Consider the following 25,790-nt stretch of genomic DNA (forward strand, 5'->3'; position numbering starts at 1 on the left):
AAGATTTTTTTCTAAGTCATCCGGTGAAAAAATCATTAATTTACATAAATTATCTAAAAATATAACTTCTCATGAAAATGAAACCCCCTTCACACCACAATATCATAGAAAAACAAACATCACAATGTAATTTTTTCTGCAGCCCTAATGGGCGGCATCCAGATGAACTTAAAAATATGCATTATTATGTGTGTAAAAATGCTATTGTGAAAGTTTGATCAATAATCCAGTGTTTATGATTTATGGCCTGAGGTTACCGATGTCACTTCTGGTTGATTTGTCACATACATCAGTCAGTTGTGTTGCACAGACATACACAATAATAGCATGTTTTGATGTTTTTTATTTAAAAATGCATCTTCAAAAGCGATTATATGAAACTTCCTCGTGACTAAAATGTCTCTGATGGCGTCGGTCGTTCGGCTGGAATGATTAACAACTTCCACAGGAGTTTATGGAACGTCTCTGTGAATGATCTCGTCACTCCAGAATATCCCTGAACATCTTCCTCTTCTTCGACTCTCCCGTTTGCGCTTCCATCCAGTCGCCCTGTCGCTTCAGGAACGACGTCAGACCGAATTTGGCCCAAATGTGCCTCGCAAACCGATCGGGTCGAAGCTGAGATTCACTGGGGACTGAGAGAGCAGAACATGATCGACTCGTGCAACATGCTCTACTCCATATACTTATATTTTTTATTCCTGTTCTGAATACTGAAATTTAAAAGATTTGTTGTGCAGTTCAACTTTTCATTCTATGTACCTTTTGTTACATTCTGAATGTAATAATAAACTAATTTATGTTTTTATTTATATGATTTTTTTTCTCAAATCATCTGGTGAAAAGTTATTAATTAATTAATTCATGTTTTTTTATTTTTTACAAGTCATCATCTGAAAAATGTATTAATTAATAATATTAATTAATTCAGGAAATTAATAGCGTAATGACGTACAACTAGCGTAATGACGTAGAAATAGCATAATGAGGTTGAAATAGCGCAATGACGTAGAAATAGCGTAATGACGTAGAAATAGCGTAATGATGTAGAAGTAGCGTAATGACGTTGAAATAGCATAATGATGTAGAAATAGCTTAATGACGTAGAAATAGCGTAATGACGTAGAAATAGCATAATGACGTAGAAATAGCATAATGACGTAGAAATAGCATAATGACGTAAAAATAGCGTAATGACGTTGAAATAGCATAATGACGTAGAAATAGCGTAATGACGTAGAAAAAGCGTAATGACGTTGAAATAGCGTAATTACGTTGAAATAGCGTAATGACGTAGAAATAGCGTAATGACGTAGAAATAGCGTAAAGACGTAGAAATAGCATAAAGACGTAGAAATAGCGTAATGACGTAGAAATAGCATAATGACGTAGAAATAGCATAATGACGTAGAAATAGCATAATGACGTAGAAATAGCGTAATGACGTTGAAATAGCCTAATGACGTTGAAATAGCATAATGATGTAGAAATAGCGTAATGACGTAGAAATAGCATAATGACGTAGAAATAGCATAATGACGTAGAAATAGCATAATGACGTAAAAATAGCGTAATGACGTAGAAATAGCGTAATTACGTTGAAATAGCGTAATTACGTTGAAATAGCGTAATGACGTAGAAATAGCGTAATGACGTAGAAATAGCGTAATGACGTAGAAATAGCGTAAAGACGTAGAAATAGCGTAAAGACGTAGAAATAGCATAAAGACGTAGAAATAGCGTAATGATGTAGAAGTAGCGTAATGACGTTGAAATAGCCTAATGACGTTGAAATAGCATAATGTAGAAATAGCGTAATGACGTAGAAATAGCATAATGACGTAGAAATAGCATAATGACGTAAAAATAGCGTAATGACGTAGAAATAGCGTAATGACGTAGAAAAAGCGTAATGACGCTGAAATAGCGTAATTACGTTGAAATAGCGTAATTACGTTGAAATAGCGCAATGACGTAGAAATAGCGTAATGACGTAGAAATAGCGTAAAGACGTAGAAATAGCATAAAGACGTAGAAATAGCTTAATGACGTAGAAGTAGCGTAATGACGTAGAAATAGTGCAATGACGTAGAAATAGCGTAATGACGTTGAAATGGTAGCGTAATGACGTAGAAATAGCGTAATGACGTAGAAATAGCGCAATGACGTAGAAATAGCGTAATGACGTAGAAATATTGCAATGACGTAGAAATAGCGTAATGACGTAGAAATAGCGTAATGATGTAGAAATCTGCTTGCTTCAGACTCTCATTTAATTTTATTATTTTTATTATTACATTGTTTATTCCCAAATTATTGTTATTTTTTGCTCATCGTTGTCCAAATTAAAGCTTGTGACATATAAACGCGCACATCAAACCGATGACATGTTTAGCGTTCATGTAAACACTACATTCAGATTCATCAACCGGAGTGAATTCAGTCCGACTGAAACTAAAGTTGTGCATGTAAACGAGCCAGTGAGAAAAATCGGCTGTATCTGCATGAAAACATGTGGACTCACCCAGTCTGTCTGCTATTCTCCGTCTCTGACTGATGGTGGCGCTGTTCCACACGGCCTCCAGCAAACGGCTACCGTACATCGAACACGCCAGATCCACATACATGTCCTGCAGCAGAGATATCATGATTCTGATTATTATTATTATAACCTTTATTTTACCAGGAAAGAAAGCACATTGAGATTAAAAATCTCTTTTACATGAGAGTCCGGGCCAAGATTATCAGCAACACAACTCACGTGGGTTTAACAAATAACATTCATCTATACATATATAGAAAACACAGGCAAATTAAAAAAAATAAAACAAGTAAATCAATACATAAGTCAGGCAAAGCATCTACAAAAACAGATGTTTCTGCCTCCAAGTCTTTCAGAATCACTTTAAAAATTACCTGAGTTTCAACTTAAAGGGGTATTGATTATGATTTCACTATTTTAACTTTAGTTAGTGTGTAATGTTGCTGTTTGTACATAAACAACTTCTGCAAAGTTACAACGCTCAAAGCAAAGGGAGATATTATATTTTACATAAATCGCTTTTTAAGGACTACACCAGAGGTGCCCAATCCTGCTCCTGCCGATCGACTGTCCTGCACATCTCCAACCCTAATCAAACACACCTGCCTATAATTTTCAAGTGATCGTAAAGACCTTAATTGGTTGCTTCAGGTGTGTTTGATTAGGGTTGTAGATGAACTGTGCAGGACAGTCGATCGGCAGGAGCAGGATTGGGCACCCCTGGACTACACCAATCGACTGGTAGGAACAACAATGAGCTTCTTCAAGGGTTAGTGACAATTTACATAAACCCGCCGGGAACACAAATGGGGTGAGTCCATGTTGAGAAGAGGTAATCGGAGCTGCTAACACACACACACACACACACACACACACAAGCTCTTGTAGCCCCGCCCCCTGTGCCGGGAGCAGCAGCTGATTTGCATTTAAAGGGACACACACAAAACGGTGCGTTTTTTGCTCATCATCAAAAAATCAAAATAAAATCAAAAAAATATCTGTGGTATTTTGAGCTAAAACTTCACATACACACTCTAGGGACATCAGAGCCTTATTTTACATCTTGTGAAAAGCCCATTATACCAGCCCTATAATTAAAGGGTCACTCCACCCATTTGCATTAAGATTTCCATTGTTAGAAATCCAGTCATACTAGTGAATGGTCGTGCAACACTCTTTCATTTTCCCCTGAGACGAGAGAAATCCTCTATTTACCTTTTTCACTTCCTCCTACAATGACGCAAAAATCGTCATTTTACGTCATTGTAGGAGGAAGTGTAAAAGGGGGGGATTTCTGTGAAGACTACAAGCACTAGTTCCCACCCTTTCAAACCCGCCCATAGGGGGCTGGACCTAATGCGCTAACAGAGCTATCAGATCAGTGCCAGTGCGTTTGATTCACCGAGAGAAACTTTTTGAAAATATGGACGAAGGTACTGAATACACAGGCGGATGCATTATGGAGATTCTGGATTTTGACGAAGTTATGGTAGAAACGGATGTTCGTGGCTACCTTTATGAGCCACAGTATAGCGACGAGCAGCTGAGGGCTATGGAGGAACCGGAGGCGGCTGAAGCTGCGGTCACCACAGCCGACGAGACAAGGACGAGCAGCTGAGGGCTATGGAGGAACCGGAGGCGGCTGAAGCTGCGGTCACCACAGCCGACGAGACAAGGACGAGGAGCTGAGGGCTATGGAGGAACCGGAGGCGGCTGAAGCTGCCGTCACCACAGCCGACAAGACGAGGACGAGGAGCTGAGGGCTATGGAGGAACCGGAGGCGGCTGAAGCTGCCGTCACCACAGCCGACGAGACAAGGACGAGGAGCTGAGGGCTATGGAGGAACCGGAGGCGGCTGAAGCTGCCGTCACCACAGCCGACGAGACAAGGACGAGGAGCTGAGGGCTATGGAGGAACCGGAGGCGGCTGAAGCTGCCGTCACCACAGCCGACAAGACGAGGACGAGCAGCTGAGGGCTATGGAGGAACCGGAGGCGGCTGAAGCTGCCGTCACCACAGCCGACGAGACAAGGACGAGGAGCTGAGGGCTATGGAGGAACCGGAGGCGGCTGAAGCTGCCGTCACCACAGCCGACAAGACGAGGACGAGGAGCCCGCAATGGCTCGAGCTGCGGCAGATTGGTGGTGCCTGTGCTCTCACTGTGCGCCAATGGACACAGAACAAGAGTCTGTCTGCTGCCGAGAATTCCAGCGGTGCTACGGAATCGGAGGATGACACGGACGTGTGTGTTGTTGCTCACCCGAGTTTCGCACCCCATATTGATAGCGGCGTCCTGGAGACCTACTTTAGAATACCTAACGTCAACTGGCAACGTCAGCCAAAGCCTACAGGGTCAAATGGTCGTCTTTCTGTAAAGTAAGTTTATTTTCATCTTGTTAACACGCTAACGTGGCAGGTTCATTGCACGAATATCTTGCAGTTAAGCTAGCTACTGTAGTGGGAGTGGTCTGCGGAGCTGAGCATTGCAATGCACTATGGGGATTGTTGTCTACAATCCACAAGCACTAAAAAGTCATTTTCTGCCTTTTATCGGCCAAGAAGGTCCCAAATTAGAAATTTATGATACTATTCTACTACATATATGACCCACTTACAATACATATTCATGTCTCCACCGGTGGAATGACCCTTTAAAACTAGATTCAGGCAGAGCTGAGCAGCGTGATGTTAGAAGCTTTACCTCCATCTTCTTCAGGATCTTCCCCCGGCCCTTATCGCTGGCCAGCGTCACCAGCACCTGAAGCGCGTGGCTCCCGCAGGGGTCGGTGGCGAAGGTCAAGAGGTCACGGGGGCAGAGGTCATGAAGGCTGTTCATCAGAACCGATCGCTCTTTAAACCCGGCCAGAGCTTGAACCAGCCGAGAGCCGTGATAACATACTGAGAAAGCCTGAGGAGAAGCCTGGACACACAGACAGAGCATGTCACCCGCATACTACACTTTACATACTGAATACTACACTTTACATATTGCATACTACACTTTAAATACTGCATACTACACTTTACATATTGCATACTACACTTTAAATACTGAATACTACACTTTACATACTGAATACTACACTTTAAATACTGAATACTACACTTTACATACTGAATACTACACTTTACATACTGAATACTACACTTTATATACTGAATACTACACTTTACATATTGCATACTACACTTTAAATACTGAATACTACACTTTACATACTGAATACTACACTTTACATACTGAATACTACACTTTACATATTGCATACTACACTTTACATATTGCATACTACACTTTACATACTGAATACTACACTTTAAATACTGAATACTACACTTTACATACTGAATACTACTCTTTAAATACTGAATACTACACTTTACATATTGCATACTACACTTTACATATTGCATACTACACTTTACATATTGCATACTACACTTTAAATACTGAATACTACACTTTACATACTGAATACTACACTTTACATACTGAATACTACACTTTACATACTGAATACTAAAATGTATTAAATACTAATTTTTCAATAAGCTTATATTTTTAGTTTTCATGTTAATCTTAGCTTCATTTTATGTGATTTGTCATTTTATTAGTTTATATTATTTAAGTTTAATTTATTTTTAAATTCAGTTTTAGTTATTCATTTCCAGTTAATACTTTTACTGCTTCTTCAACATTTCTAATTTTGTGTAGTTTAACTTATCCAACTAATATTTATATTTTATTTTATTTCAGCTTTATCTCAATTAACAGAAATGTTTTTAATAGTTTTGCTTTTAGTTAATGATAATAACCCTGAACCAGAGAATTATCTTTTTTTTTTTTTAGTAAGAGTTTGAATGTGATTGGTTATAATAATTCCATGCCTCGTTATAAAAGGGGGTGTACACTTTATGCTATAACTGTAATTCTAGGTTATTTATTTATTTTTCTTTGTTTTTCCTTAAAAGTTTCTATTTGGTTGTTACATGCATTTTGTTGCATTAAAGGCGAACAAAGATCTTGGATCTTAAAAGTTTAAAAGTTAAGACTGCATTTTTACAGGTCTACTATTAAAATTCAATTATTTGTAAAATTTTTAGTAATTTTAAATGATGGTCTAAACTCAAGAGGAAAATGGCATTTTAAATTATTAAATAATAATAATAATTTTAATAATATTAAAATTTCTATGCAGATTTACTCCCTGACAAAATCAGTCCAATTATTTTATAATAATTACATTTATTTTTCAAATAAAGCTCTTCAAGTCATAGAACCTTTATATATATCACAATACATCTCAAAATTTCACAATGTTAGTGTTTTTCCAGTGTTACGCAGCAGCATCTAGTAGTTAAACTTGAAAATAATGGTTATTATGTGTAAACCGATCAAATATCGAGTCAAGATGCTTGATGTTACTTTTCGTTCATTTTTGCCACACTGGAAATGGAAGGTCGAGTCAAATAAGCATTGCATTGTGGGAAACAGTCTCTCGCGCAGCTGCGTTCTGGTTGCACATTTTTGCCTTGTCCAAATACCCACACTTGCGGCCTTGAACACTTGAGAAGAGCGTGTGCATGCAACGGGAAGTAAGTGCACAAAACTGTCCCGTGTCTTAAAAATGCCATAGTGCCCTAAGCGTATCCCATCATGCATTATGTTCGGGAACTCATGAGCCCCGAAATCGTGAGATGTCGAAGAAAACATTTCCACTGTAATTTAAATGAATTAGATGCATATAATTTAGTAGTAAAAACAAAGTGTTGCACATTTAATTGGTGCAAAGATGAGTGTGGGCCTATTTTCTACAACATTTGCAATTGATTTTATCACTTAATTAGAAGCACCACAACTTAAAATGTGTGTCTTCTGTTAGTTACATAGCGACTACTGAACAGACATGTAGAAGTTTACTTAATATATACTGAAAATATAATAAATAAAGCTCTGTAAACACTTGCTTTTTTCGCAAGACTATAAGTGTGTCCCATCAATTAATCAAAAGTTAACACACACTTGCAGTCTTTACGCATACTTGAACACTTCGGCCAAATAGAGGAATAAACGTCATGCATGTAGACAAGTGGTCAAGAGCAAACACGGCAAGTGTGTGTGTGTTTGGACAAGGCGTTTGACAAAGTTCCCATAATGCCCTCTATATGCACACTCACCTGTGTGACGGAGTCGCCCTCTGCTGTCTCGGTGTTGTAATAAACCTCATACGTCAAGAATGACAGAAACAGAGGCAGACAAGAAACTTGCAGAGACGCCGGTTCACTGCAGTGAAAGGCCTGATGGGAAATGGAGTTTAACATTTAGTATCAGCTGATCTTAATGAAATACCAGACTTTGTCTACTATTCATGAGGAATACTATTAGAAAAAATCAGTATGCTTAAATAAACAATTCATAAAGTTGTTGTTTTTTGCCCTGAACTTTTTTTGTATTATTAATATGGAGAATTCAAGTACAAACAATTAAGGCATAAATCAACAATCATACATTTGTATTCGTGATGAAAGATCACATAGAGGAAAAACTAAAACAAAGTGGTGAGGGTCAATAAACAAATCCAAAACGGTTTCAGGGCATTTCTATCCGTCATCCAATGAAGAGATTTCACAAATCGCTTCAAGTCATTCTTCCATACTTTAAAATGGGGTTTGACCTTTAAATATTTTCATCTGTGGATGAACAATACATAGAGTTGAAGTGTGACGTGTTGAAAAACGAGATGCATTGGTTTCATTGGGCATATTTTATTTTTTATTTAGTGATTTTGAAAGACTCTGGCCGCGTCTACATTAATCCGGATACATTTGAAAACATGGTTTTCGTTTAAAAACGCTCTCCGTCCACACTAACGTTTTCAGGCGTTACAGTGCGGATGAGAAAACGCTAAATTCAGCTTTACTGCGCGTGCGTAAAACCTCACTGAGATGATACAGATGGAAAAATATCTAATACAGTTATCGCGCAATTCTTCTGCCAGGATTATTTTATTTAGCAAAATCTCTTTGGTTTTATGCACGACATGATTATTTTATTTCAAGTGACCAAAATGTTCTTATGGTTTTAGTAAACAATAACAACACAGATGAAAGGATGCATTTCTTTCTCCTGCTGAATGTTGATTACCACACAGTTTCCGTTCACATTGACTTCCATTGTATTAGGGCTGGGTAATGTTAGAAATTCGATTTCGATTTTTGAGGCTTCGATTCGATATTGATTTATTAGCTTCGATATCGATTCAATAATTAGTAAATACACAAGTAATTATAGTACCGGAGTATATTTTTAAATAATGTGTGCAGTATTACCAATGTTTAAGAACAAATTGACCCCAGCATGTTTCCTGTCATGGTTTATTTAGCAGAACAAACTGTACAATATTGTACATGTGTTGAATACAAACCACAACTGTAACAAACAGGTGCTTTATTAACACACCTCTTAAGTGCATGTAACTGAGTATATTTCTTTCTTCCTAAAGACCAATTTCGAGCCGACGTCACGGTTACGTCACGGCGTTAGCTGGAGGCAAAACAAAGGGAAAACTGCAGGCGGGCAATACAAACCAGCACAGATTCGGCCACATAATAAGGAGCTTAAATTGTTATTATTATTATTAAATGTCATCTTATTGTGTTGTTGGGTGCAAGAATCAATGAAAAATGAATATGCTGTATCTGGAATTTTTATTTCTAGAAAATATTCACATCGTTAAAATTGCACCGTAATGTCACTCTTCACATTGTCGTCTTCTTGGCGCCGGCTAGGCAGAACTGCGGATCGTAGCACACAAGTCTTGTACGTGACCATTCAGCACATAGTTCTAGGCATCTAAAGATTTATATGCCCTCAGTTTCTCTATCGGATAGGTGTAGAAGTCAGGCCACTCAACTGGAGGTAGCCTAGCGTTAACGTTAATCCTGTCAGATCGTCCATCATTGAGTGAGCGTGTAACGGCTATGGGTCGGCCAATCTGGTTCCGTCCGTTAAAATTAACTTTTGCAAATAACAATCGCGGTCCTGGACAGTGAGTGACCTTGCACATTAAGATGAAATCGGATTTTCTCCAGTCATTGTTAAAAAACAACCTAACAAAACTTGCTTACTAACGTTAGGGAAGCGGCCAGAGGGATTATCATGCCACCACCTAAGCTCCGCCCACAAAAAACGTCACCATGTTTACCAACTGAAAAGGGGTCTATACATTCAAGTTATAACAGAAATGTAAACAGAAACACAAAATGTGCATACTCATATAAAAAAAAAGTGCTTTGCGAGGCACACACACACACATTTGCACACACACACGCGAGGACTCTCGCTCTCTTCCTCTCTGTCGTGCGCGCGCTACACGGTTGGAAGCTCACGAGCTCTAGATTTCGGGAGATTTTAACTAATTTGCGGACATCAGGGAGCCACGATCAATATGCGGGAGACTCCCGGAGACTTATTGTGGTTCTTATCATTTAGGGGGGCTTAGGAACATTTTGGGGTAGCTTCAGCCCCCCTAAAATAGGCCTAGCGACGTCCCTGGTTGGCGGTGCAGGGAGTGCAGCTGCTGTCCGTCATCTTGCGGTTTTGGTAAAGCGTGTCTTGTACAACGCTGAACGCTCTCACTAGAGTGTTGCCCACAGCGCTGCCACTGGCCGGTGGCTGAATCGATTCATAGGATTTGATGAATCGATATTGAATTGAGAAAATAATTGCAATGCATTGATGAATCTATATTTTTACCCATCCCTACATTGTATGGTTTGTGTTAATGGAAGTCAATGGGAACCAAAATGATAATTCAAAATATTGAACGGAAGTCATAAAGGTTTGGAATATCATGAGAGAAAGTAAATGATGACAGAATGATAATTTTTGTGTGGACTATCCCTTTAAATACATACTTTTAAGGCGGCCCTATTATACATGCATATTATACATGCATCCAAGGTAAACCCCAGTAAGTCCTCCTGACCTGCAGGAGGCGCTGTAGCAGTTCTCCCTGCCTCTCCTCCCACTGAACGCAGCTCTCCACCATCTGCACCACCACTGCGATGTTCCCCGCCGCGAGAATCGCCTCGAAACCCTCCATCAGCTCGTCGAAGATCTTCAGGAACTGAGCAGGTGGAAAGAAGAGCCACATGTTAAAGGAAATACATGGTTTCTGCACATTTTTTTGAAAGTCATATTTAAGGCTTTTAAAGACCTTTTTAAAGATGCATCAGATGCAAAATTCACTTTTATAGTGTGTTTGCATATAAGTCAAGGGATGTCACATTTTATAGCGCCTTTTACAATACAGAGTGTTTCAAAGCAGCTTTACAGAGTTAACAGGAAAATAATGCAAAAAAAGTTTGTTTCTAGAACTGGATAGATGCACTTTTATGATGGACAGATGCACTTTTATGATGGACAGATGCACTTTTATGATGGACAGATGCACTTTTATGATGGACAGATGCACTTTTATGATGGACAGATGCACTTTTATGACGGACAGATGCACTTTTATGATGGACAGATGCACTTTTATGATGGATAGATGCACTTTTATGATGGACAGATGCACTTTTATGACGGACAGATGCACTTTTATGATGGATAGATGCACTTTTATGATGGATAGATGCACTTTTATGATGGAAAGATGCACTTTTATGATGGATAGATGCACTTTTAAGATGATAGATGCACTTTTATGATGATAGATGCACTTTTATGATGGATAGATGCACTTTTATGATGGATAAATGCACTTTTAAGATGATAGATGCACTTTTATGATGATAGATGCACTTTTATGATGGACGGATGCACTTTTATGATGGATAGATGCACTTTTATGATGGATAAATGCACTTTTAAGATGATAGATGCACTTTTATGATGATAGATGCACTTTTATGATGGATAAATGCACTTTTAAGATGATAGATGCACTTTTATGATGGATAGATGCACTTTTATGATGGATAGATGCACTTTTATGATGGATAGATGCACTTTTAAGATGATAGATGCACTTCTATGATGATAGATGCACTTTTATGATGGACGGATGCACTTTTATGATGGATAGATGCACTTTTATGATGGATAAATGCACTTTTATGATGGATAGATGCACTTTTATGATGGATAGATGCACTTTTATGATGGATAAATGCACTTTTATGATGGATAAATGCACTTTTATGATGGATGGATGCACTTTTATGATGGATAGATGCACTTTTATGATGGATAAATGCACTTTTAAGATGATAGATGCACTTTTATGATGATAGATGCACTTTTATGATGGATAAATGCACTTTTAAGATGATAGATGCACTTTTATGATGATAGATGCACTTTTATGATGGACAGATGCACTTTTATGATGGATAGATGCACTTTTATGATGGATAGATGCACTTTTATGATGGACAGATGCACTTTTATGATGGATAGATGCACTTTTATGATGGATAGATGCACTTTTATGATGGACAGATGCACTTTTATGATGGATAAATGCACTTTTAAGATGATAGATGCACTTTTATGATGGACAGATGCACTTTTATGATGGACGGATGCACTTTTAAGATGATAGATGCACTTTTAAGATGATAGATGCACTTTTATGATGGGTAGATGCACTTTTATGATGGATAGATGCACTTTTATGATGGATAGATGCACTTTTATGATGGACAGATGCACTTTTATGATGGATAGATGCACTTTTATGATGGACAGATGCACTTTTATGATGGATAAATGCACTTTTAAGATGATAGATGCACTTTTATGATGGACAGATGCACTTTTATGATGGACGGATGCACTTTTAAGATGATAGATGCACTTTTATGATGGATAAATGCACTTTTATGATGGATAGATGCACTTTTATGATGGATAGATGCACTTTTATGATGGATAGATGCACTTTTATGATGGACAGATGCACTTTTATGATGGATAGATGCACTTTTATGATGGATAGATGCACTTTTATGATGGACAGATGCACTTTTATGATGGATAGATGCACTTTTATGATGGATAGATGCACTTTTATGATGGACGGATGCACTTATATGATGGACAGATGCACTTATGATGGATAGATGCACTTTTATGATGGATAGATGCACTTTTATGATGGACAGATGCACTTTTATGATGGACAGATGCACTTTTATGATGGATAGATGCACTTTTATGATGGATAGATGCACTTTTATGATGGACAGATGCACTTTTATGATGGATAGATGCACTTTTATGATGGATAGATGCACTTTTATGATGGATAGATGCACTTTTATGATGGACAGATGCACTTATGATGGATAGATGCACTTTTATGATGGATAAATGCACTTTTAAGATGATAGATGCACTTTTATGATGGATAAATGCACTTTTAAGATGATAGATGCACTTTTATGATGGACAGATGCACTTTTATGATGGACGGATGCACTTATATGATGGATATATGCACTTTTAAGATGATAGATGCACTTTTATGATGGATATATGCACTTTTAAGATGATAGATGCACTTTTATGATGGATATATGCACTTTTAAGATGATAGATGCACTTTTATGATGGATATATGCACTTTTAAGATGATAGATGCACTTTTATGATGGATAAATGCACTTTTAAGATGATAGATGCACTTTTATGATGGACAGATGCACTTTTATGATGGACGGATGCACTTATATGATGGACAGATGCACTTTTATGATGGATAAATGCACTTTTAAGATGATAGATGCACTTTTATGATGGATAGATGCACTTTTATGATGGACAGATGCACTTTTATGATGGATAGATGCACTTTTATGATGGATAGATGCACTTTTATGATGGATAGATGCACTTTTATGATGGACAGATGCACTTTTATGATGGATAAATGCACTTTTAAGATGATAGATGCACTTTTATGATGGACAGATGCACTTTTATGATGGACGGATGCACTTTTAAGATGATAGATGCACTTTTATGATGGATAAATGCACTTTTAAGATGATAGATGCACTTTTATGATGGACAGATGCACTTTTATGATGGACGGATGCACTTATATGATGGACAGATGCACTTTTATGATGGATAAATGCACTTTTAAGATGATAGATGCACTTTTATGATGGACAGATGCACTTTTATGATGGATAGATGCACTTTTATGATGGACAGATGCACTTTTATGATGGACAGATGCACTTTTATGATGGACAGATGCACTTTTATGATGGATAGATGCACTTTTATGATGGACAGATGCACTTTTATGATGGACAGATGCACTTTTATGATGGATAGATGCACTTTTATGATGGATAGATGCACTTTTATGATGGACGGATGCACTTTTATGATGGATAAATGCACTTTTATGATGGATAAATGCACTTTTATGATGATAGATGCACTTTTATGATGATAGATGCACTTTTATGATGGATAAATGCACTTTTATGATGGATAAATGCACTTTTAAGATGATAGATGCACTTTTATGATGGACAGATGCACTTTTATGATGGACGGATGCACTTTTAAGATGATAGATGCACTTTTATGATGGATAAATCCACTTTTATGATGGATAAATGCACTTTTATGATGATAGATGCACTTTTATGATGATAGATGCACTTTTATGATGGATAAATGCACTTTTATGATGGATAAATGCACTTTTAAGATGATAGATGCACTTTTATGATGGATAAATGCACTTTTATGATGGATAAATGCACTTTTATGATGATAGATGCACTTTTATGATGATAGATGCACTTTTATGATGGATAAATGCCCTTTTAAGCGCTTCAAAACAGAAACTGCCATTCACTGCCATTATAAAGCTCGGAAGAGCCAGGACATTTTTTTATATAACTCTGATTGTATTCGTCTGAAAGAAGAAAGTCATATACACCTAGGATGACTTGAGGGAGAGTAAATAATGGGCTAATTTTAATTTTTGGGTGAACTATTCCTTTCATTTGAAAAAAAAATTGAATTTAAGAGTTAAGGATCCGAGGGAACCCTGGGAAGAAGATGCGAGACATCACTAGTACTGGAGAAGAACGCATCACCAGTTTGAAGGGTGTGGACGCGGAGATCAGGCTCTGGATGGGGAAGTTTGCGATGGGATGAAGAGCCAGAGGCATCAGCTGAGATCTCAGGTGGTTTCTGTAAACGTCTCGCAGCAAAGCTTTCTGGGAGCACTTGAAGATCTTCTGGAGGAGATGGCTCCCGGACTGGTCCTTCATGAACACCAGAAGAGGACTGAAGCAGAAACAGAGTTACGAGTCAGTAATCAACATACACTTTGTAAAAAATTATTAACATCATTTGTTATCACAGATTTTTTTCTTTTATCAAATCAACTTAGATCATTTATGTGGTTCAGATAACATAATATTTTGAGTTTCTTTCGATTAAACTAATCTCCTTCATTGTATCAACTCAATTTTTTAATTTCGATGAACTTAAAATTTGAAGGCAACCAGGTTTACTTCCTTTTTTAAATTAAACCAAAAATCATTTTTTACAGTCCATCTATCGCTTGATTAGCATTAATTTTGATTTAGTTTTAGTCCGTCTTTTTAGTTTTTATTACTTAGCTTTAATTTATTTTTAATTTTGGTTTTAGTTTATTTATTTTCAGTTAATAATTTTAGTGCTTCTTCAAAATTTAAACTTTTGTGTAGTTTAAGTTTTCCAACTAATATTTATATTTTATTTCATGAACATAAATGTTTTTAATAGTTTTGCTTTTAGTTAACGATAATAACCCTGGACCGGAGAAAAAATATATGAACCTGTTAATATGAAAGTTTGAACAGACACAGATTTAACTGCTGTGACGTAAAAACAAATCTTAAAATTAAATAAAAAACAAATTTCCTAAAGTAGAACACAATCTTCTTCTCAATTAATAATATGCATTCTTTAAAACAACTTGAATACATCATACATCATTTATTTGTATAAATTAAATATAATGAATCCTTATTAAAGCTATTAAAGAGCAGTGAATGCTTTTCTTTTTTTCTTTTGTTGTTTGATTAATATTAAGGGCTCAGACGGCATTAGCTTTATTACGCACTGTCACTTTAAGAACGAATGCGCGGATTCAATGCACATCTGATAATCTCACAACTGTTTACATTCTGTTAAGACATAACCTACTGTTTACGATCATTTCTGACTGGATCTCTTCCTAAATCATCCCTACCTAACATTTTAATCTAGTTTTTATTCGTTGACGAAAATGTAAATAGATTTTCGTCATAGTTTTTTTCATTTAAAACTGTTTTTTATTTAGTTATAGTCTCTTTTCATCTATAAAAAAAATGTTGTTGATGAAAATAATGACGAAAATTATCTTTGAAAATTAGCTCGAAGATCTTCCTCACCTGACTCCAGGAGCCGAGCTGAGTGACGTCAGGTATCCCATGATGCTCTTGTTGAGCTTCTTGCACAGTTTGGGTCTCTTCCGGTGACACACCGTCAGCAGAGTCTGAAGAGCAGCGCAGGCGGTCAGATTCGACACGAACACTGGGAAGAAATAAAACATCAGAGATTGATCAGAAGAAAACACAAAGTTGAACATCACTGAAATTTTAATGTCAAATTTTAGAGAATATAGAAATATAGTGCAGGGTTATTACAGTTAATTAAAAACATTAGTTACTTGAAATAAAATAAACGTTAACTGAAATAAAATTTAATAAATATATATATATATTTATTTGAGCTAGTTATCTTTAGTTTAACTTGATGCAATAACTAAAATTACAACTATTAAAAGTATTTCTGTTGATTAAAATAAAGCAAAAATAAAATATAGTATAAAATATTGGATATAAAAACTCAACTAAAATTAGAAATGTTGCCTTGGCAATAGAGATCTACCGATAATCTGTTTTACCGATATTTTAGCATTTTTCCCATACGCGGGTATCGGTTTTGTAATATCGGTTTCACCGATAAACGGCAAATATAATTGCCATTAAACAGAAATAAAATAAATAAATAAATATCGGTTATCGGGCACATAAACATGCAAATAATTGGTATCGATAATAAAAATCAATATCTGTCCATCTCTAGTTGACAATAATAGTTGAAGCACTAAAATTATTAACTGAAAATAAAAACTAAAACTAAACATAAATAGCAATATTTAAATAAAAAAAAAGACAAAAGCACACAACGAAAGTACTAAAAATATAACTAAAATGAACAAAAAAGCTCATTCAAAATACTAATAAAACACAGACTAGATATTCTAAAATCACGCAAAGTGAAATAAAAATGAATAAAAAAAGACATAAAAAAATGAATAAAAAAATATTGTAGCAATTGGAGTGCAGGGTTATTACAGTTAACCAAAACCATAAAAAAGTGTTACTTATAAAAAAATAAACGTTAACTGAAATAAAATTGAAATTATATATATAATATATTTCAGCTAGTTGCCATAACTTTATCTTGCCGCTGAAATAAAATGCTGTTTGGAAAATGAAATTACCGTTGATGTTTTCCATCAGATGGTCGGCCAGATTCTTCAGCTCCCACCAGAACGATGTGGGAATCTCAAAATCCACAAACTCACTTTCACATCTTTTGTCCTTCTTGGCTGAAAACACATTAAACAATAAGAAATATCAGGGGCCGGTTTCACAAAGATAGACTTTGACTATGGCTTAGATATAGTAGATAGTCAGACTTCAGATCGACATCTAAATCAGACCGTTGCACAAAGCACTTAAGACTCTGACTATCTTAAGCAGGACTACACTGCAATGCATTCTGGGTAAAATAAGACACTTTTCAAAACAAAAAACATGGCGGATCGTGTAAGCGCATTCAACCGCTTAGTGTAACAAGTAGAAATGTTTCATTTGGAAAAAGATACGACAGTTAACAGCGTTAATCCGACCGTTGAGCGGAGCGTTAAAGACGTACTGAAAAGATACAAAAACATGGTACAAGATGCCAAAAAATATTTAAGAGGAAATATCCTAAAAACCTTTTCCCTTCTCATATCTCTCTCCATAACGCCGTCAGAAAACCACAAATGATGAGCATTTTCCCTTTTCTTTTGGCTGTTTGTACTGTAACTGATTGTAACCACCGTAACTTCTGTTGAGTGCAATTCACAACCTCACCACTAGATGTGCTGAAACGTACACACTGCACCTTTAAGGTACAAATCATACAACACGAAAACAAAACTTATGAAGTCATTTCCGACCTATCCATATCTCCCGACATATTATATTCAATCCATTTCCACGCCCTTTATGATTTGGGGATATGGGATATGATTTATCCCATTTTCGATATGTTCTTTCTTACAGGGTTCCCACACCTTGGTTAACTTCAAATTCAAGGATCTTTCAAGAACTTTCCAGGTCCAGTACACTCAAATTAAAGGACTTAAGCCCAATTTATACTTCTGCGTCAGACTCAGGCCGTAGCTACGTCGTAGGCTGTGTGTAGCACGCGTACCCTTCGGCGTACCCTGACGTGCACCTCTCACGTCAATTCTACGCGGACACTAGGGCTGCAACTAACGATTGTTTTGATAATCGATTAATCGGACGATTATTTTTTCGATTAATCGGATAGAAATTAAATTAGATTTTTTTTTTATTATAACTAAATAAAACCGTAAATCAGGGTATTTATGTGTAAAAGTGTACTTTAAAAAGTGCAAAAGCCACACATTGAGTTTTACTAATATCAATATTTGCATTGTTTTTAATGATAATTGCTGATGGCAAGTTGACAAACATGATTATTGTTAAAAAAATGATATCCAACATATTATGTTTTAACACAATTTTTGTTAAAACAAATTTACACAGACATGTTGTTCAGATGTGAATATCTGAACTAAAAACAAACTAAAAACATCTAAAATATATAATTCATTTAATTTTTATTTAAAATGAATTATATATAAGGAATATAAGGATAAAGAATATAATATATATTATATATATATAATATATAAAAGAATATAATATAAGGATAAATTGATTAAATAAATATAGAAAGACTGAAACCAATTGTGTGAATGTAGAGCCGCAGTAGATCGCGTTTGAAAAACAATTAAAACTTAGTAGACAAATGCTATAAAAAGAGAACGGAATGGAGGTAACGTTACCCAGCAAGCTAACAGGCTTGAGTAAAGGACAGGAGAAATTATGCATTAGTGCACAAGCATTCGCTGAAAACCACTGAGTACAGTGACTAAAAAACAATATTTTACTGCTGCTGTTATTAACTGCCTTTATATTTAATGCTTCACTTTGTAAAGACCGTTTTAATTTAACCTATTTCTGCGGTAGCGCTATTTTAATCCATCACTTACGTTGCGAGCGAACTGATTGCGCAACCTGATGCTCGAGACAAAATACAGACATCCCAAGATCCCGGAAGTCCCGGGAGTCTCCCGCATATTGATTGCGGCTCCCTGATGCCCGCGAATTAGTTCAAACTCCCGAAATCTAGAGCGCGCATGCGAGACAGAAGAGACTGCTCCAAACCGTGTAGCGCGCGCTCGGCAGAGCGCCTGAGGGAGAGAGACCTTGCGTGTGTGTGCGTACCAGTAAACGCTCCCCTTGACGTAAGCAGACCAACTAATCGATAATGACATTCGTTGACAACGATTTTCATAATCGATTATAATCGATTTTATCGATTAGTTGTTGCAGCCCTAGCGGACACATGTGCTGTAATTGGTCTGCTTAAACCCGTCCCTCGGGTTTCACATTCTCCCTCTCCATGTGTAAATGAGCGTCAATGCGGACAACGACACAGAAGTATAAATGCCTTCAATGTGGGGACACATTTCAAGTAAGAGCAAGGTTACATCGTGTTACCTTGTAAAATATATTGTTACAGTTTTGCGTGCGTGAACATCATGGCAACGTAGCACACAAAGAACCTCATGCGGGAAACCCTTAACGTAATGCGTAAATGCGTGTAACTAACGTAAATCAAGCCAGCTAGTATGCATAGGCCACAAAGTGTTGACAAAATAACACATTAGCGGACCGGAGGGAATAATATGGAATTTTTTACAGAAAACTTCTTGCACAAAATAAATTCAAGCACTTTCAAGGACCTGTATCTGTATGCGTGTTTATTTTCAAAAGCTTTCCAGGGCCTTGAAATCTTTTTTTCATGTTCACAAACTTTCAAGAATTTCAAGGACCCGTGGGAACCCTGTTCTTAATTTACAGATTAAATTAAAACAAAAACAAAAAAAATCATAAAATTGTAACAAAAATATGAAAACAAGTCGAGTCCCCTTAATTTCTACAGCGCTTTAACAATATAGAGTTTCACAGCAGCTTTACAGTGATAATAGGAGATTACAGTAACAGAGATTGTTTAGGCTTTACAGCAGATCTAGAATAAAGTTATTGTCCAGATAAAGTTAGTTTTGATTGATTTACTTCCGTTGTAAAGATCATTAGTTATTAACTTAGCGGCCGCTAACACACACCGTTTTTAGTGAATACAGAAACTTTTAATGCGTTCTGGACGTTCATTTACACGATTACAGTGTTTGGTGATCGAGAACGCAAATCTTGAAACAGGTTATTATTGTTATTATTATTATTATGATGATGTTTCTGACCTTTCTGGGCGCCGGGTGCTTCTCGGGTCAAGCATCCGCTGAGCACCTGCATGAGTGTCCGGAGCACATGCGATCCGTACGGATCCTGAGCGAACGCCAGCATATTCTCCCGGACCACTCCACTCACACGCTGCACCTGAGCCTCCAGCGTCCCACAATGCTCCTCTCCGGCCTCGGTGACGTCAGTCTCCTCTGTAGAGGAACATGAGATGATGAGACACGGTCAACACAGTTTACCTGCTTCAATACAAATTTACAAACACAAACGCAGAGAATTAACCAAATTGGTTCTCGCCAAGAGCCAACCTTCAGTTCTCTCTCTTGAAACCGACAAAGTGATTAAACTGCAGTTCATCGACTGGCCACTAGAGACAGGCTCTAAAAGAGAGTCATTCCTATTGACCTCCATGTTAATATTCCCAACTTTACAGCAGAAACAAATGTGTTTACAGTCTGGTACAAAAACTGGTTTTGGTCTATGAAGCTAATTTTCTCCTTCATGACGACTGTGAGGAGGGTGAATTTTTTTTACAATTTATCCGTTTAAATTATATTAAGCCTTAACGTTCTGCATAATTAGGGGAGTGGCCACTTGAGTGACAGGAGGATTGCCGCTGATGTCACTGCTAGCCGTTTGTCTGCTAGCGTTAGTGTCACGTCTCCTCAGCTAATCCGCCCCGCTGCACATTTACGCTTATCCGCGTTTCGTTTATGGCGACGGACGGCTCTGAAAATGCTCTACGGAAACACTACAAGTGACGTCACAGACACTACGCACATTGTTTTTCACACGTCAAGCGAACATGTTTGAGCTGATCAATGTTTACGTGTGAATAAAAGCCTAAATTCAATCATATAAAGCGACGAGTCTCTTCTGAAAAATTTATCTAAGCCGCTTGATTCATATGAATTACTTTTACAATCAAATATAACTATTATGGGAAAAATGGATTGTGTATGTTAACCATTGAGGAAAGTGTGATATTGTATATCAAGATGTTGGAATTATTTTGTGATACTGTCTGATATTGTAGCATCCATGATAACTTTGTGTTCTTTGTTCCAATAAAAAGAGAAAAGAATTACTTTTACAATCTCTTTATGAACATTTTGAAGCGTCAAAGTGGTAGTTGCATAGCTTTCAATGGAGGGAAAGAAATCTCTCCGATTTCATTAAAAAGATCTTGATTTGTGTTTCGAAGATGAACGAACGTCTTACAGGTTTGGAACGACATGAGGGAGAGTAATGTCCTTTTTGTGTGAATAATCCCTTTAATAAAGCGAAAATCAATGCAATATGCATTAATATACCTTCAATGCAATGCAACGGTAAGTGCAAGTAAAAACACGAACAGTTATATGATTTATGTGTAATGAGTGGTTCCCTACATTATTACAGGAAGGCGGTACAGTGGTCACATGACGTTTTAAACGAACAGCCTATTAAAGAGTTCTCTTTTGTGTCTTGAAAAAAACTCACACAAAATTATCTCAAAATGCCCGTATAGGAAATATCCTTGTGAAACAGTTGCTCATGTCTTAAGTGAACGTAAACAGTTGAGAAAGAAAACATGTGTATCAGTTAGGCTTGCTACGGTAGTCGGTGTTACCGGTGTTACACGGTGTTCAGTCGCAACACCGGTTTCATCACTTGCCCACCGCGACGAAAAAACAAAAAACATTTTTTTAAAGCGTTAAAATATTTAACGCAATTTCTCAGTATCCGTTTTTTTCTGTGACCCGTTGACTAGCGTTGTATGATCACGCTCTTATTAATGTGAATGCTTTTAAGCGCGACAAGACTAAAGAGACCCCGCTATAAGTCCTGCCTATTACACACACACACACACACACACACACACGTGCGCGCGACCCACAGAAAAGACGCGCGTCAGTATCGAGTTCTCTTTTGGGCTTGAACAAACCATAACACACACAAATTATGCCAAAATGACCGTTTTGTCGAGTGTCTTCATTAGATCAGTATTAAATGATTTAAATAAAGTCTTAAATTAACACAGAGATTTCTGAGAAAATGGGACGTGTGTCAGATCGCGTCTCTGTCAGCAGCGGCTGGTCTTAAAGTGTCACTAATGTTAATCAAAGAACAAAGGTAAGAGAGTAAATGACTCACTCACACACGGAGCCAGGATGATTATTGTATCCTAATAATCATGAATGCACTCCGCTGTCTTTTAACACATCTCCGGCGAGCGGCTTCTTCACGCAAAAGAAAAACTCTTCATGAAGTGCAGTGAAATTCAGCGATCTGTGGCGTTTCCTGATGGATCATGCTTGTTCGTTAACTTCATTTTATTCGTGCAACTCACGTAAGTTAGCCTACAAGGACACTGACAACGCGCTGACAGACAGGACCGAGCAGGTAATATTTAATATGAAACAAAGTCTGAACTTTCAAATTTGGTCAAAGAAAATGAAACAATAAACCTTCCTGCCGTTTTGTGGCTCTAATGTGTCGTGACGTGAGAGATTGCCTCAGTTAAAGCCAAGTTCAAATCCACCGACGTTAATCTACTAACTCTCCTTGCTTCTTTTCTCGGACAAAATATGGTGGATTCTGATTTGTCAGATCGCATCAAACTCCATGCGAAGGATGAATTGACGCTAATTTAAAAGTGAAGCCAGCACCAGCTTTTTATAACCGATGTAAAAAACATTTAGTTTCGTTTTCAAATTAGCGCCAATTGACCCTTCGCTGGGAGCTTGATTGACAGGTGATTGGACCAATCATACTTCGCCATCCGCCATTTTGTCTGACAAAGCAGTCAGGAGAGTTAGTAGATTAACGTGGGAGGATTTGAACTTGAAAAACTGAATATACTGATGTCTTTCCGCGGTTAAAACAACATTCCTTCTGATGTTCATTCTTGTTTATTTGTTGCTATAAATGAACTAGAAGGAAGAGATGATCGGTTCACGAGCAGCTTTAACTGAGGCTCTACAGCGATCTGTCACGACACATTAAAGAGCAACAAAACGGTATTTATTGTTTACATTTATTTTTAAAGATGACCAAATTTGAAAGGTGAGACTTTGTTTAATATGTTTAATATCAAAAGTAACCGAAAAGTAACCTGGTCTGTCCTGTCTGTCAGCGTATTGTCAGTCTCCTCTCTGATGCGCGATGTATTTTTCACCGCGTCAGAACATGGTGTGTGCGTGAGAGCGGCGTAGCTTGTCGGACATAGCGACAGTAACTAAGGGGGGCGGGTCTTTGCGAAGGGTCAATTCAGCGCACAATAACAAAACAGTGTTGCTCCAAACGCCCACCAATATGCATGCCCGTGCAAACGCGCGCATTTTACGTTTGCCTTTAAATGAGTGATTTAAAAGCCCCCGCCGGTGATACCGGTGTTACCAGTGTTGTCACACGTCGATTAACCGGTGGGAAAATATCCTCACCGTCACATCCCTAGTATCAGTATAGAGATCGCTAAGACATGTGACCAACTGGGCGGCAACGTCATCAGAACGCTAAGAATTATGGGTATGTTTGGCCCGTTTACATGGGCTGGCATAGCAGGCTAGTGTTCTGGCATGAAAAAAATAAAAATAGCGTGAAAAACAGAATATATGGCTAATCCTACAAAATGCAGCGGGCTAAAGGAAACATTGTCGGACCATACCAGAAAACTGTCGTCCGTTCAAATGTAATGTTTTAAGCACCACACTCCTCGCTCTCTCAAATCTATCTGCATGCAGTCAGAATTCATGTCAAGAGAGACGCGATCGAACTGTGTGTGTGTGTGTGTGAGAGAGAGAGAGAGAGAGAGAGAGAGAGAGAGAGAGAGAGAGAGAGAGAGAGAGAGAGACAGAGAGAGAGAGAGAGAGAGAGAGAGAGAGACAGAGAGAGAGAGAGAGAGAGAGAGAGAGACAGAGAGAGAGAGACAGAGAGAGAGAGAGAGAGAGAGAGAGACAGAGAGAGAGAGAGAGAGAGAGAGAGAGAGAGAGACAGAGAGAGAGAGAGACAGAGAGAGATAGAGAGAGAGAGAGAGAGAGAGAGAGAGAGAGAGAGAGAGAGAGAGAGAGAGAGAGAGAGAGAGGCGCGGTCGAACAGTGGAAGTTGGAAACATAAAAAAACATACTCCGTCATTTTGTTCATAGAGGTTATCATTCAAACTGCAAAGTGTTTACTTATATTTGTGTAACTTACACTCGCAATAAAACACAACATTGTGCTTTTTACACACTCTAAACTCTTGTCAAGCTGTAACCTACAACTGTCACCCAACCAAACACACACAGTTTTAAAAGCAACATATTTATCCAACCCCATTTCAAAACAGTCTGTGGGTTACATCTTTTGGACATTAATCATATCGCATTGGTTTTCATTTCTTTTCTTCAGAGCAGTTACATATTCTACATTGATTAATAAAATCAAATGCGTTTTTAATGGTAGTATAATTTTATACGAAAATCAATTATTTACCATTCAGATGAGAATAAAGTTAGGGTTCATTAAAATTAAGGAAAACAAATATATTGATCCGTTCGTAAAGGATAATTCAGGTATTTAGCACTTTGAGTCTATTTTCTAGTTAGTTTTGGATTAACTAAGTTAGAGTGGTGTGTAGAATTGTGACGATGGGTCCTGTCACGACTTTTTGAATCTTTTAGAATCGCCTCTGACCGCTTCAGAGTGAGTGTCTACGAGCATACACAAACATGTCCTTAAAACAACCCGTAATGTTCGTTTTCAAAACTGTGCAAGAAGGACTATTGCAGTTTATAACACAGCAGGAAGACGGCATCTTGAACACTGCGTTCTTCCCTCCATGCAATCAAGTCTGGCGCCTTCTGTTTGTGCCGCAGATTCCCAAAATGCTTTGCGTTCACCACTGGCAATACGTCACGATGACGTCACATTAGCAATCTCTATATTGGATCTGTGCAGCTCTTAAAGTGACAGTAGCCTAATAATATTCCTGCTGCCGTCTCTATAATAATAATACTAATCAAACAACAAAAGACACTGCTCTTGACTTTTGCAACTTTAATAATGATTAATCTAGATTTATTGTATACAGTGAAGACTGTGCAGTGTCATTATACATTTTAGGGGCGGGCGATATAGCCTCAAAATTCTATCACGATATTTCAAGAATATTTGCGATAATGATATTTATGACGATATAGACATTTTTTTTTTGTTGAAAATTTTCTTATTATGTTTATCTCGCCTAAATGTTTGCTCACTCATTGCGTTTTTACAATGTGGTAATTTTGTTGTTAAAGGGTTAGTTCACCCAAAAATGAAAATGATGTCATTAATGACTCACCCTCATGTCGCTCCAAGCCCGTAAGACCTCCGTTCATCTTCAGAACACAGTTTAAGATATTTTAGATTCAGTCCGAGAGTTTTCTGTCCCTCCATTGAAAATCTATGTACGGTATACTGTCCTTGTCCAGAAAGGCAATAAAGACATCATCAAAGTAGTCCATGTGACATCAGTGGGTTAGTTAGAATGTTTTGAAGCATCGGAAATACATTTTGTTCCAAAAACTACGACATTATTCAGC

General features: G+C 37.4%; 1 protein-coding gene across 1 annotated transcript in view; it reads right to left on the minus strand.

The window, feature by feature from the left end:
• Positions 1-323: 323 nt before the first annotated feature.
• nop9 (NOP9 nucleolar protein) overlaps positions 324-25,790 on the minus strand; it is a 36,092-nt gene continuing 10,625 nt past the window's right edge. Inside the window, exons 4-12 of the mRNA XM_077222152.1 lie at positions 20,247-20,438; positions 17,121-17,228; positions 16,003-16,144; positions 14,677-14,869; positions 10,530-10,670; positions 7,720-7,839; positions 5,243-5,461; positions 2,525-2,630; positions 324-635 (exon numbers count right to left, since the gene is read on the minus strand). Of these exons, the coding sequence (XP_077078267.1) occupies positions 481-635; positions 2,525-2,630; positions 5,243-5,461; positions 7,720-7,839; positions 10,530-10,670; positions 14,677-14,869; positions 16,003-16,144; positions 17,121-17,228; positions 20,247-20,438 (1,376 nt within the window). The 3' untranslated portion in view covers positions 324-480. The remainder of the gene's footprint in view (positions 636-2,524; positions 2,631-5,242; positions 5,462-7,719; positions 7,840-10,529; positions 10,671-14,676; positions 14,870-16,002; positions 16,145-17,120; positions 17,229-20,246; positions 20,439-25,790) is intronic.

The sequence above is a fragment of the Siphateles boraxobius genome, unplaced genomic scaffold (genome assembly GCF_051911475.1).
Source record: "Siphateles boraxobius isolate OS27281-9 unplaced genomic scaffold, OSU_SipBor_1 86, whole genome shotgun sequence".
NCBI classification, from domain to species: domain Eukaryota; kingdom Metazoa; phylum Chordata; class Actinopteri; order Cypriniformes; family Leuciscidae; genus Siphateles; species Siphateles boraxobius.